Below are 12,096 nucleotides of genomic sequence, written 5' to 3'. Positions count from 1 at the left end.
ACCCTCTCGCACAGGCTGGGAAACAGGGGCCCATCTTCAGGTACTAGACAGAGAAAATAGTGAGTTCTTTTGGCATCCTTAAGTTTTTGCAGGCAGATACTTTAAGGGGGCTCAGGTCATCCTAGGAGTGTGGCATTGAGCTGTTAGAAACTATGTTAGTGTTTGTTCAAGTTTTTATAAGACGAGGGTGAGGCCAAGTCAACAAGAAGGGATGGCATTGAATTTGGTCAAGGAGTGAATCTTTGGCAAGAGCATAACGTTTCATGTTCATCTTTGTTCTCAGTCAGTGGTCCCTAAACTTTGCTGCATACTGGAATCACCTGGAAGTCTTTTAAAAAATACTGATCCCTGGCCCTGGCCAGTGTGGCTCAATTAATTGCAGTGTCATACTGTGAACCGAAAAGTCGTGGGTTCAATTCCCAGTCTCAGGGCACATGCCTAGATTGCAGGTTTGGTCCCTGGCCAAGGTGTGTGTGAGAGGCAACTGATTGCAGTTTCTCTCACAAATTAATGTTTCTCCCCCCCACCTCTGAAAATCAGTAAGTGTGTCCTCAAGTGAGGATTAAAATTTTTTTTAAAATACCAAACTGATGCCTGGCTCTCACTCTTGGAAAAATCTCATCTAATTGGTATGGTATGGGGTGGACCTGAGCTTTGGATTTTTGACAGCTCCCCAAATAATTCCAATGTGCAGCAGTGTTTGGAAACCAGTGCCCCAGGGTCCCTTGCTACTCAAAGAGAGGTGTGTGGACCACAGGCACCGGCATCCCCAGGTACTGCTTCTGCACACTTAAAGTTTGAGAAGCCCTGCTGTAAGTTGGGAGTTCTCAAATTGAGCCTGCATCAAAATCATTGGGAGGGTTTGTTAAAACACAGGTTGCTGGGCCAATCCCCAGTGGGCCTGACTCAGTGGGTCTGGGGCATGTAGCCTGATGATTTGCATGTTTAAGTTTCCAGGTGATGCTGCCGCTGGTCCTTTTGGTGTACAGGACAGTGCTCCAACCAACTGAGCCACCTGGCTGGGGCCATTTGTACTTTTAAATTGTGCAGATATTTCTATGGGCACAATTTCTAACCCATTTAAAAGAGAAAAATCAGTCTTTAGAGTTGATGATTATCTGGAGCAGGTAATGATTTAATTTTGTGTACACACATTTGAACTGAGGTATTGAGGATATGGTGCAGGTGCCTCTATCCTTCACAATACCTGGCCAGAATTACCAAGGCCTGGGGAAGTGGGAGGCTGGGAGGAGGGAGCCATGGGCCTGGGAAGGAGGGTTTCTAACTGGGAAGCCTAAAAATGTCAAAGGTGATGTGGTCCCAGCAAGCTCCAGTTGCTGGAGTACAATGTTCTGGCTAAAGCTGTAAATGCTGTGACCTTTCATCTGAAAAGATACCATTTGGGACAAAAATAATGATAACCTCTGCTTATACCTGGGTTCACTTTAGCAGGATTCCAAGTATAATAGTACAACTATACAACGTGTTACTGTCCAAAGCAAAGGTCATGCTGTTTCCCATCTCTTGGGTTCAGATTCTCACTGGGAGATCAATGAAGCAAAGGTCGATATCCTGTGAATCTTTCAAAAATTCCCAGGCACTGACTCACAAGCAATGACTGGTCTAAGTTATTCACAAAGAGCCAGCGATACCCAGCATCTTTCTTGAGCCATCCGCAAGTCCCTGACGCATTTTACATGCTCAGGAAGTGTTTATTGTTGGGCATAATGAGCAGGGCAGAGATTCTGGTCATGAGTCTTCTTAGGAGCCACCCAAGAGTGGAGAGAGTTTAAACAATATTTCTAGTACTGTGTTGGGGTGGGGGTGGCCACCCCTCTTGTCCCTAGAGGATCCCTAGATGTGTTTGCCTGTGCTCTTATGGGGACTAACTTGGGGGGGAATTGGGGCTCCTTGTCAGCTCCTGCTCATATGAAAATGTCCTCTAGGGAAGGAAACTTTACTGCCTTTAGGGAGACTGGGATGAACTTGGATTACACTTCTTGGATGTGGATTTAGTTCCCATGGCCTAGGACAAGCTCTAGTAAAGAACAAGTTGTCTTGATCTGACTGATGTGGCTCAGTGAGTTGGACATCATCCTGAAAAACTAAAGGTCACTGATTCGATTCCCAGTCAGGGCACATGTCTACATTTCTTGCCAGTTCCCTGGTTGAGGGTGTGCAACAGACAACCAATTGAGTTTCTCTTACACATCAATGTTTCTCTCTCTCCCTTCCTCTCTCTCTAAAAATAAATAAAATAAAATCTTTAAAAAAATCCTGGCGGTGCCTGACATGTATTCCCATGTGGCAGCAATCAGCCAGCTGAGTAGTGGCTGTCCTCAAGTTTGCCACGTTTGTGACCTGCTCTCTCGAACACATTACCGATGTGAATCCTGAAGACACTCGAGTTTGCAGCCTTGATGTAACTACAAAATGTCTACTGAACACCTTTTATGTGTAAATACTGCTGCTACTGCTTAGTCTTCTTCAAGAACTGTAGGTGGCATTCTCACCTTTCGCATAACACTGTTTTAGCCAGTGGCCAGGATGCTATTCAGGGCCAGAGTTGGCCTTAACACTGGAGCTGAATTTCCACTGGGGCTGTTCCTTGGTGACACACCCGCTTCCTCTCCCAACCCCTTGCCATAAACTACCTAGAGTGCCATTATCATTATGAGTGAGCCACCTGTGAAAAGTTGCCAATGAGATGTCAGGCTCAGGGTTTGCTTTTAGAATAAAGTAAGGGAAGAGAGTGCGTTTCATATGTTGGCATTCATCTATTTTATTACAGATTTTAAAAATAATGCTCTCCCTCTAACAGGCTTAGTTTGCAAATACAAACAGTAGGTGCACAATGAAAAAGAATTATCTTTAAATCTTTTCACTTGCAAAGTTGCAGGTGTAATTTAGAAAAGTCTCCCTTTATTGGTATGCATAAAAATGTACCTCACCATCTTCAATCAAATTATTGTTGGATTATATCAAGTGGCTGTACTAGATCCATTCAGTTTCTTTCTGGAAATAGGAGTTATCCTCCTGAAAAATTTCAGAGTTTCAGACTTCCTGGCACTTATGGCATTGTAAATATCCTCAGTCATAGGCACATACATTTCTGCTTTTTCATCCAAGAAATACAAGGCATCTTTGACAACTGCAGGGTTAAAGCCCTCCTTCACGAGGTTCACTTTGCGGTGTTTAAAAGTTACAGTGACCTCAATGGTGTCCTGAAAAACATCAAACAATTCACATTGCCTAGTGTTGTGCAAACAGGTTAGGGTGCAGGGGGAGGGGTGGGGGTAGGGCAGGGGGGCAGGTTCCTCTGAGTTTGCTACAATGTGGGTGCACCCTGTTTTCTGGAGCTCCACTAGGGGGCCCTTTGTGGAGGCATTTTCCATTCCCTTTAAGCTTGAAGATCAGCTTTAAGATTTGTTTTTTCTTCAATTAATAGGTGCTGATCTGAGGATGCTTCAATTTTCATGTCTCTCAACCATTTCATTGTAAAGCAAATGTCACTGCTTTACAAACAACAGACGTAATTTTATAGCTGCAGCAATGTCTGGTAATCTAACACTTCTCAACTTTTCGGCATCATAGAGCTCCAAGTCCCAAAGTCAGTGTTAAACTAACCGAGGGGTTTGAGAAAGGGAAGAAAGAATCCCACCAGTGTTGATAGCTAAACTGGTGGTAGTTCCAGCTGCCCGATGATGCCCAATTAAATCGCACACCATAGAAAGGTGCAGGACTTCAGTGGATTCTTTTCATTCTTTAAAACTGAAAACAAATAGGAGGTTTGGAGCATTGCTAACTGTGTGTCGCATATGCTCAAATACAGACTTTGTGAGTTATTTGCTAATACTGCTGCTAAATGAACTGGCCTGCCAATTTTAGGGAGAAAGGGATTAGGATTTGGTTTCTGTTAGTTATGTTTTTCTGACATTTCTGCTTCCTTATTGAGCTTCCTGGAAAGGGTAGTGAAAATCTGGCCAATGTGGTCACCGTGGTAGAAGGGGATCTGCTGCCTAAGAGACAGGGGCCTTCACGAGAGAGGATAACTGAACTTGATAACAAGAGGGTTCACCTGTATCCTTAGAAACCGGGGCCTTGCATAAGTGGGCAGGTAATCAGCAACATGCTTAAAGATTTTTTTCCCGTCAAATTCATAGTCTTCCTTCATCTTGATCGAGGCCATGCCAATTCGACCCTCTTGACCTAGAAATAAAATGAAAAATATTAGTGAGTTGTAGCTATTTTATTTATAATGCTTTTCTGTTTCAAGGAACAGTGCACTGAGACAACATTATGGCATACATTTCTTTTGGATAGTTGTCATTTTTATTTCAAATATAGTTAAAGTTATAGTGAAGTGAAAATACTACTTCCACCACCACCACCACTACTACTACTGCTACTAGCAGCTATACATTGATTAACTCTTTATTATATACCAGGTCTTATGGACTATCTCATTTAACCCACACAACAACTATGAAGAGGTTCAAATGTTATCTCCATTTACAGATGAAGAAGCAGAGGCTTAAAGACATTAAGAGACTTGTTCAAGTTCATCCGGCAAATGGCAGGCAGGGTCAAAAACTCAGCTGAGGCAGTGTGGTTCTAGACCCCACGCTGGTGATCGTTGTCCTTCTCGGCAGCCTAGATGGAAACATTTGAGTGGGGAAAGGGTCGAACGGTGGCTAAGGGAATTTTGTTTTGATGCTAGTGAAAAGTCCTTGCTCTACTCATGAATAACTGAGGTCAGATGTTCTTTAGATTACAGAGTCAGTTCTCTGGTACTTCTGGGCACAAACACCGCCTTTGAGACTTAGGTATTTAATTGTTTCCTAATAGCTTTGCCTTTCTACATTTTAGAGAAGCCGTGAACAAGAGGTGTAGGCAAGGTGCAAAGGTGAACTGTTTCGTGCCCCTCCACTGATGCCAGAGGTTGAGATGTCCACAGAGAAGATAGACCCTAACAGCTTTCTCCCCTCCCAGGCAGAGCAGTAAGTGGAGAGGTGTTTAGAACAATTACATTGTTTTCTTGTGAGGACAGTGGTAATTAGGCAGTAATCTATCTTCTACCCCATCCAGCAGACCTAGTGGGAGCCCAGGTCCATTTCCCTGAACTACTTAGCTGTAATCAGAGAGGAGGAAGGAGCCGCCCTTCGTCACCTGGGCCCCAGCTTTCAAAATCTCTCCCATGGTGATTGTGTGTTTACCTACAGCTCTGAAGGAGGCGGAAAACAAGAGGAAAAATGAAAAGAAAGGAAACACACCCTCATTTTATTTGCCTCTTATCTGAGGGAGGCAGGGCACGGACCCGTCTTTCGCTAGGGCTCCGTGGTAGCTCTCTAGAAGGCACCTCTCTCAGGAATCTCATGTGTCTCCAATAATTTCCTTTTAGAATTAAGATAGAAGCTGATGCAACAGAAATCTTCAGCGTCGACTGGCACCCTGCTTCTTGCTCTGGCATTCACTGAGAAGTGAACGAGCCTGTTGGGTTTCAGGCCTCTGCCCTGACGCATGGACATTGGTTTTGGGCTAGTTCAGCTTTAGGAGGAAGGTTCCAGGCTGCAGCAGTTCTAGGCCGGGCTTCTTTAGAACTGCACTGCCCAATATGGTAGACACTGGTCACACGTGGCTATTAAAATTAATTGTAATTGAAGTGGAAAATTCAGTTTCTCAGCTGCATTAGCCACAATTCAGCTGCAGAAAGTTCTACTGATAAACGTTCTAGAGAGTAGCTGGACAGTTCTGACACCTAGAACAAGTTAACTCCATTCTAAGTCCCAACCTACAAGTTCCCTCCTGGTCCAAAATCGAGATCCGTGAAGGCCCTGTGAAGTGCACAGAATCAGAAGGTTGGGAGAGACTTCAGTCTCTGACCTCTAGGGTTCCTCTCTAATTTTTCACGGCTGTAAGAGTTCTCACAGGATTCCAGGTGGACAACCTGCCTCTTTACTCACTCCAGCTGGTGGGATATTCCCTATCTCAGGAGACAGTCCATTCTATTGTTGGTTCCTCTGGTTACAGGAGAGTTCTCAGGCTAAAATCTGCTCCTTGGTCATTTTGGCCCATTGGTTTTCTTTTAAAATATTATTTATTTATTTATTTATTTTGTAAAAGATTTTATTTATTTATTTTTAGAGAGGGAAGGGAGGGAGAAAGAGAGAGAGAGAGAAACATCAATGTGTGGCTGCTGGGGGTCGTGGCCTGCAACCCAGGCATGTACCCTGACTGGGAATCGAACCTGAGATGCTTTGGTTTGCAGCCTGCGCTCAATCTACTGAGCTATGCCAGCCAGGGCTAAAATATTTATTTTTTAAAATATTTTTTAGAATTTATTTTTAGAGAAGGGAAGGGAGGGAGAAAGAGAGGGAAACATCAATGTGTGGTTGCCTCTTGTGTGCCCCCTACTGGGGATGTGGCCTGCAACCCAGGCATATGCCCTGACTGGGAATTGAACCGTGAACTCTTTGGTTCGCAGGCCGGCGCTCAATCCACTAAGCCACACCAGCCAGGGCTTGGCCCATTGGTTTTCATTCTGCACATTGGAGCAACATGGACACACTGGCTCCCTGTTTGAATTGATTGCTTCCACTCATTTGGAAACCATCAGCTTCCTCTTCTTTGTCCTGTACCAGTGGCTCCCAAACCTTACTGGTCATTAGACTCACTTGGGACTTTAGAAAAAACACGAAGATCCTGAGTCCCAAACCCCAGACGTTCTGATCCATTAGATATGGGCTTTAAAATTTTCCTAGATGATTCTAAGGATTGCCCAGGTTTTTGGAACCAGTAGGCCTCAGTGCTTCTCAAGACTTTAGTGTTTTTTAGTTGAGGTGATACATACAATTAATTCCTCATTTTAATCATTTTAAAGTGTATAATTTGGTGGCAGTTAGTGCATTCACAATGTTGTTCAACTATCACCAGTATCTAGTTCCAGAACGCTTTCATTGCCCCCAAATCAGACTTCAGTGTTTTCAAGAATCATGTAAAGGACTGGTTAAAACACAGCTCCCTGGGACCCACCCCAGAAAATCAAAATCAGTAGGTCTGGGGAGGGCCTGAGAAATCACATTTTTGATGTGCTCCCAGCTGAGGATGAGGATGCTGCTGGTTCAGGGATCCATTTTGAAGGGCATCGGGTTAGCACCTTCCATTCTGTTTCCCAGATTCTCTCACCTTCTCCTACACATTCTTTTATGGTGTTACCCTTTTAAGACACAGCATCTAACAGTGTGAGCAACATTCCAGGTGGGGCCTGTGAGAGCCCAGTGTGGGGCACGGCCGACAACCGTGCTGAAGTCATCTCAGCCTCAGGTCCAACACGAGAAGTATGTGCAACCCTCACTGCTGTGACCTGAGATGTGGCTCCACCTCCCATTGTGTTAATCCCACGAGGTTGGAGAGAAACATGTAAAAGAAAGTCTTGAATATTCTTTAAAAAATAAAAGGATAGCACAAGGTCATATGAAACCCTCACAGCTCGGGGAAAGGGACTTTGGGACTTTCCATGTTGAATAGAGGTGGGAATCCCAAATACTGAGTTCTGGGGGAATGCTAATACCCCTAGCATCTTGTATTTGGACAGTGATTTGGAGGTTTCAGTCCTTCCTGATAACTATAATTAAAGTGATTTCATCTTACAATAATGTCCTATCCATGCGTATCTAGTAAATATGTTTTTATTATTTATGTAATTGAAATGAATGATTGCTCCTGACAATCTTAACTACAGGACCGGTATTACCCCCAGTTTTAGTGATGTGTCCGAAGTCAAAGAGCCACAGGTGCTGGAACCAGGAGCCAGAACCACTCCTGGGCACTGCTCGCTGTGCTGGCAGAAGCAGGTCTGCAGAAAAAGGCTCAGTGACACCACTCTGTGTCCTGGTTCTGAAACTCAGCTGGGTGCATTGGGTGAGAGACCGGCTTTAAAAGAAGAGTCTGGACAAAATCAGCTCCTTCCCAATTTTTCCTCTTAGCAACTGCACTCGCTCTTATTTGTGTCTTGCATGCCATTTCCCAGCTATCCAGCGTGACATGTCTTTTTTTGAGGAGATGCCAAATGCAGCATGGGGCCTTGCGTCCTGGAGAGATTTGGCTTCCCAGATAGCCCCCGCCCCCCACCCCGGGGAGCTGAACCACAGAGGGAGGCCAGGTTCAGAGGTATTGACTTTTGACTTGGCTGATTTACAAAGGAATGTAAACAGATGTTGGTCCCTCTTTCCCAAGTGGCTGGAAGCATTGTTTGATTTTCCAGCTGACAGGAGGAGGCACTGACATCCTTTGCCCTGGGGTTAGAATTGTATTGCATCACAGCATGGACTTAGGTGCAGCTCTGTGGTATTGTGTGCATACCTGGCACAGTCACTCCGTACACATTCGCTTCTTGGACAAAGTCAACCAGTCCTAGTATGTCGGCGACTTCAGTGGTGGCCACATTTTCCCCTTTCCACCTGGGAGAAAAGGCAAGGTTAGCAGAGGTCCCTGGGGGTCTCTGGGCCAGCACTGCCATGGTGGGGAGAGGGTGGCTCCCTTCCTGGGGAGGGGCCTCTGTGGGGAGGCTGCGCTTCGTACCCCACGTGAGCCCCCCAGCTCCCCAACTTCGTCATGGGTGAGGCATCCTGCTTGGGGAACAAAAGACAAAGGCATAGACCTAAATAATAAAATGTGAAATTTCAGTCCAGCCACATGAAACACGAGACACGAATGATGTTAAAAATACAGACTTGACCTAAGAAAGGCACTGGAAATAAAAAATAAACCCTCAGTGGCATTTTGCTATATTTAGGATTTTCACGTCGTTCACTGACTTTGATTGCTATTTAACTCCATTAGTGAACTTTCATTTAATAAAATGTCATACTTGTATTTCAGGGTCTCTTGGCCATGATAAAGCTTTTATAAGAAAAACTATACTTTATTTGCAGGGAGACTATAATGTTAGTGCCCATGCATGTGCTATTTTTCATTTCACAAAGTTATGTTTTACATTTAAAAATTGTTTAGATCTCTCAGAAGTAATATTTTCAATAACATGAAGGTGACATAAAGTAAGCATATGGATCCTGAGTCACAGAATATCACATGGAAGGAACCCTGAGGATCTCGGAAACCCTCATTCACAGGTGAAGAAATTGAGGCCAAGAAAGGTTACCTGCTGTGCTATGCAGATGGTCAGGGGCAGAGGTGAGCCTGGGAGCTGTTAACCTCATTCATATCCCCACATGTGCTCCTACAGCCAGAAAACTTCCCCCTCTTCCTCATTAATTCATGCAGGAAGTAATTACGTGTGTCAGGCTCTGTGCTAGGAGCTGGGGCCTGGCCTTAGGGAGTTCACGAAGGAAGGAAGATGATGAAAGAGAAGTGTTTTGAGGCTGGAGGACTGTTCTGCTGCTGGGAATTAGTCTCATGGTTTATTACCATGACTTTCAAACAGTTGTGCTGACTTGTATGTTCTTTGGGAAACCACCTGGTTGGGGATGGAGAGTGGGAGGGAGGGAACAGGTGGGGCTCAGAACCCTTCACTTCTTCTTCAACTAAATCGAGTCCACCTTAATTCATGTTTGATTTTTATCTGAAGAAAAGCCCCATACTTGAAAACTGTGAAAATCCCTGGCTCTCCTAAGAGTGGCCAGTAATAATGGAGGAATTGGGCAGACAAAACTATTTAGGCTTATTTTCATCTGTGCATTTTAGAGTGACCCCTCCTGTATTTTGTTCCTTTTTTTCTAGGAATACAGGAGGTTGAATGGACACGCTAAGAGAGGAGGACCATAACCAAAGTGCAATGCGATTCCAATTTAGGAGTAAGCCAAATTGTGCACGTTTCTCAGTGATTCAGAGACACCAACCGGAATGTATCTCCAACCCTGTCATGGAAGTAGATGAAGTTTTCATTGTCAATCATCATGAGATCTCCACTGTTGAAATAGATGTCTCCTTTCTTAAAGACGTCTCTCATTTTTTTCTTCTCCGTCTGAGTCTTTGCTCCAGCATAGCCACTGAATGGTGTAAATTGTGAGATTCTGCAAATCAGGAGTCCAACTTCACCTAAGATAGAAGAACAATTGCTATTTCATGTTCTAGCAGTAAGGGAATTTTATTATTAGCCTTCTTTTAGAAGTTGATGCCATGCACCTCATTCGAAGCAGCTGGCTGCACGTGTAAATGTATATTCATATACATCATACACATGCACACTGTATGCACACATGGGACATTATTCTATGTGGCCACATGTTTGTAGTTTTTAACATGCTAACTTTGTACTGAATAATGATTTAAACACATAATTATACAAATGAACAGTAGTTTAAGCTTAAAGGTAAAGACTCCCTAAAACTATAGTTTTGCAACAGAATTACACATCCCTTCCTACAAAATGCTTACTTCACAATCAAGAAGTTGTTAAGCTAGGTTTCAAACTCTAATTATGTTACATGTAGTGGTTAGATTAGTATCTTTTGGAGTTTCTGTAACTATTCCTGAGAGTACAAAAATAAATCTCTTCTTTTCCCCACTCTGACAAATTTTACCAGGTGTTCATTTTGGCAGTGATAGGTTAGCTCTTAACAGTTACTTGCTCAAGGTAAGAACATGACAGGTTAATTGAACAAAAATCCACTGTACCTTTGGGAACTTTTATGCAATATCCATTTTCATCTCGGACAGGTTCATCTTTCTCCACATCATATTTAATTAGCTCATAATACATAACTTTCTAGGAAAATTAAAATAGATCATTTTGAGCACATATCTTCATATTTTTCTTTTTAACTGAGGTATAGCATGCATAAAATATATACAGAACACTTAAGTGTACAGCTTGGTGAATTTTATATATGTGTACATCCATGTAACTACCACCCAGCTCAAGATATTAAATATTTTTATTACCTGATTTTGCCCTGCTAAGGAGTCAGCGGCCTGGGCCAAAGTGTAGAGGTCTAGGGCAGATTCAAGTGGTATTAGTTACTGACTTGTGTGGCTTAGGAGTGGAGGCCATTCCACCCACTGTCCTGCAATGCTGACTGGTTCCTCCTCCTCACTGTAGATTTGCTAGCCTCACTCTCCAAGCTCCTGGTAGCCCCACCCTCTGGTCCCTTGGTGGATCCGCCCTGCTGAGGCTAGGCAGTAGCTGGGACAGTCTGAGTTGTGTGGCTCTGGGGTTGGGACGGGGGCCACATCCCTCATATTACCCGAAACTTGACTGGCATCTCCCCTTCTTCTTGACTCCCAACAGCCCCTCCCTGCTGAGATCAGGCTCCTGGCAGAATGTAGGAAAGACTGAGTTGCATGGCTCTAGGACAGGGGAAATTTTTCCCTTACATGCCTGAATGGTACAGATCCTTCCCTTTACTGGTTGGTCTGTTTAGGCCTGATAAACTGCTGGCCCCACCCTGCTGACTCTTCTGATGACTCTCTGACACCCCACCCTAACACAAAGGTGTGTGAGCACCCAGTGGGTGTCACCTAGACTTTCTATATCCTGGGACATTGCTGAGTAGCCTCCAGCAGAACATTGGCCCAAGATTGAACCCATATAGATCTGGAGAACATCTCTCACTCCCACCTGGTGACTCACTGAAAACCTATTGCATGCAACTCTAGTACTGCCAGAGTGTTGGGAACTTCCCTGTCTGGTTTCAGAAGCTGTAACCCCCCCATGGCTAAGGCTGAGTAAAAAGCCTTGGGACCTATAAGCCACTAAAAGGACAAAACTTATCTTTTCAGCAGAGGAGCAGCCTCTGCCCCCTTTCCCTCACCCTGCTTGGCCCTGGGCAGATGACTAGTTAGCCAATGATGGGTAAGATTTCTCAAGGGAGGGATGACCTAAGACAGGCATGGTTGAGAAGGGGCCATCAGGGAAGGATTTAGGGGACTATAGAAAAGGGGTGATAGACCCTCACCCCTCAGCTTTGTCATAACCTGAGTCCTCATTCTATCTGTAAAAAGTCTCCTAATCTCTTGGCTGCCTTACTTCCCCTGCTTGACTTAAGCCTGAAACAATGACAGAAGGGGGTGTGGTCCTGTGCTGGATTGGGTAGTTTCTGGGGGTAATCAGGCCTAAGAAAAAATGCATAAAATCCT

General features: G+C 44.3%; 1 protein-coding gene and 1 long non-coding RNA gene across 2 annotated transcripts in view; both read right to left on the bottom strand.

The window, feature by feature from the left end:
- Nucleotides 1-2,757: 2,757 nt before the first annotated feature.
- Nucleotides 2,758-12,096, bottom strand: part of SLC27A2 (solute carrier family 27 member 2) — a 50,276-nt gene continuing 40,937 nt past the window's right edge. Inside the window, exons 6-10 of the mRNA XM_028506369.2 lie at nt 10,636-10,726; nt 9,858-10,056; nt 8,362-8,459; nt 4,079-4,209; nt 2,758-3,224 (exon numbers count right to left, since the gene is read on the bottom strand). Coding sequence (XP_028362170.1) covers nt 2,982-3,224; nt 4,079-4,209; nt 8,362-8,459; nt 9,858-10,056; nt 10,636-10,726 — 762 coding nt within the window. The 3' untranslated portion in view covers nt 2,758-2,981. The remainder of the gene's footprint in view (nt 3,225-4,078; nt 4,210-8,361; nt 8,460-9,857; nt 10,057-10,635; nt 10,727-12,096) is intronic.
- LOC118502138 lies at nt 8,019-8,331 on the bottom strand. Its single transcript, XR_004904822.1, has 2 exons — nt 8,269-8,331; nt 8,019-8,082 (listed from the first exon to the last, which is right to left on the bottom strand). It is a non-coding gene; the product is annotated as an uncharacterized LOC118502138 (long non-coding RNA).

The sequence above is a fragment of the Phyllostomus discolor genome, chromosome 1 (assembly GCF_004126475.2).
Source record: "Phyllostomus discolor isolate MPI-MPIP mPhyDis1 chromosome 1, mPhyDis1.pri.v3, whole genome shotgun sequence".
NCBI classification, from domain to species: Eukaryota; Metazoa; Chordata; class Mammalia; order Chiroptera; family Phyllostomidae; genus Phyllostomus; species Phyllostomus discolor.
The sequence above is the reverse complement of the archived record's forward strand: the minus strand, read 5'-3'. Positions and strand labels throughout refer to the sequence as shown.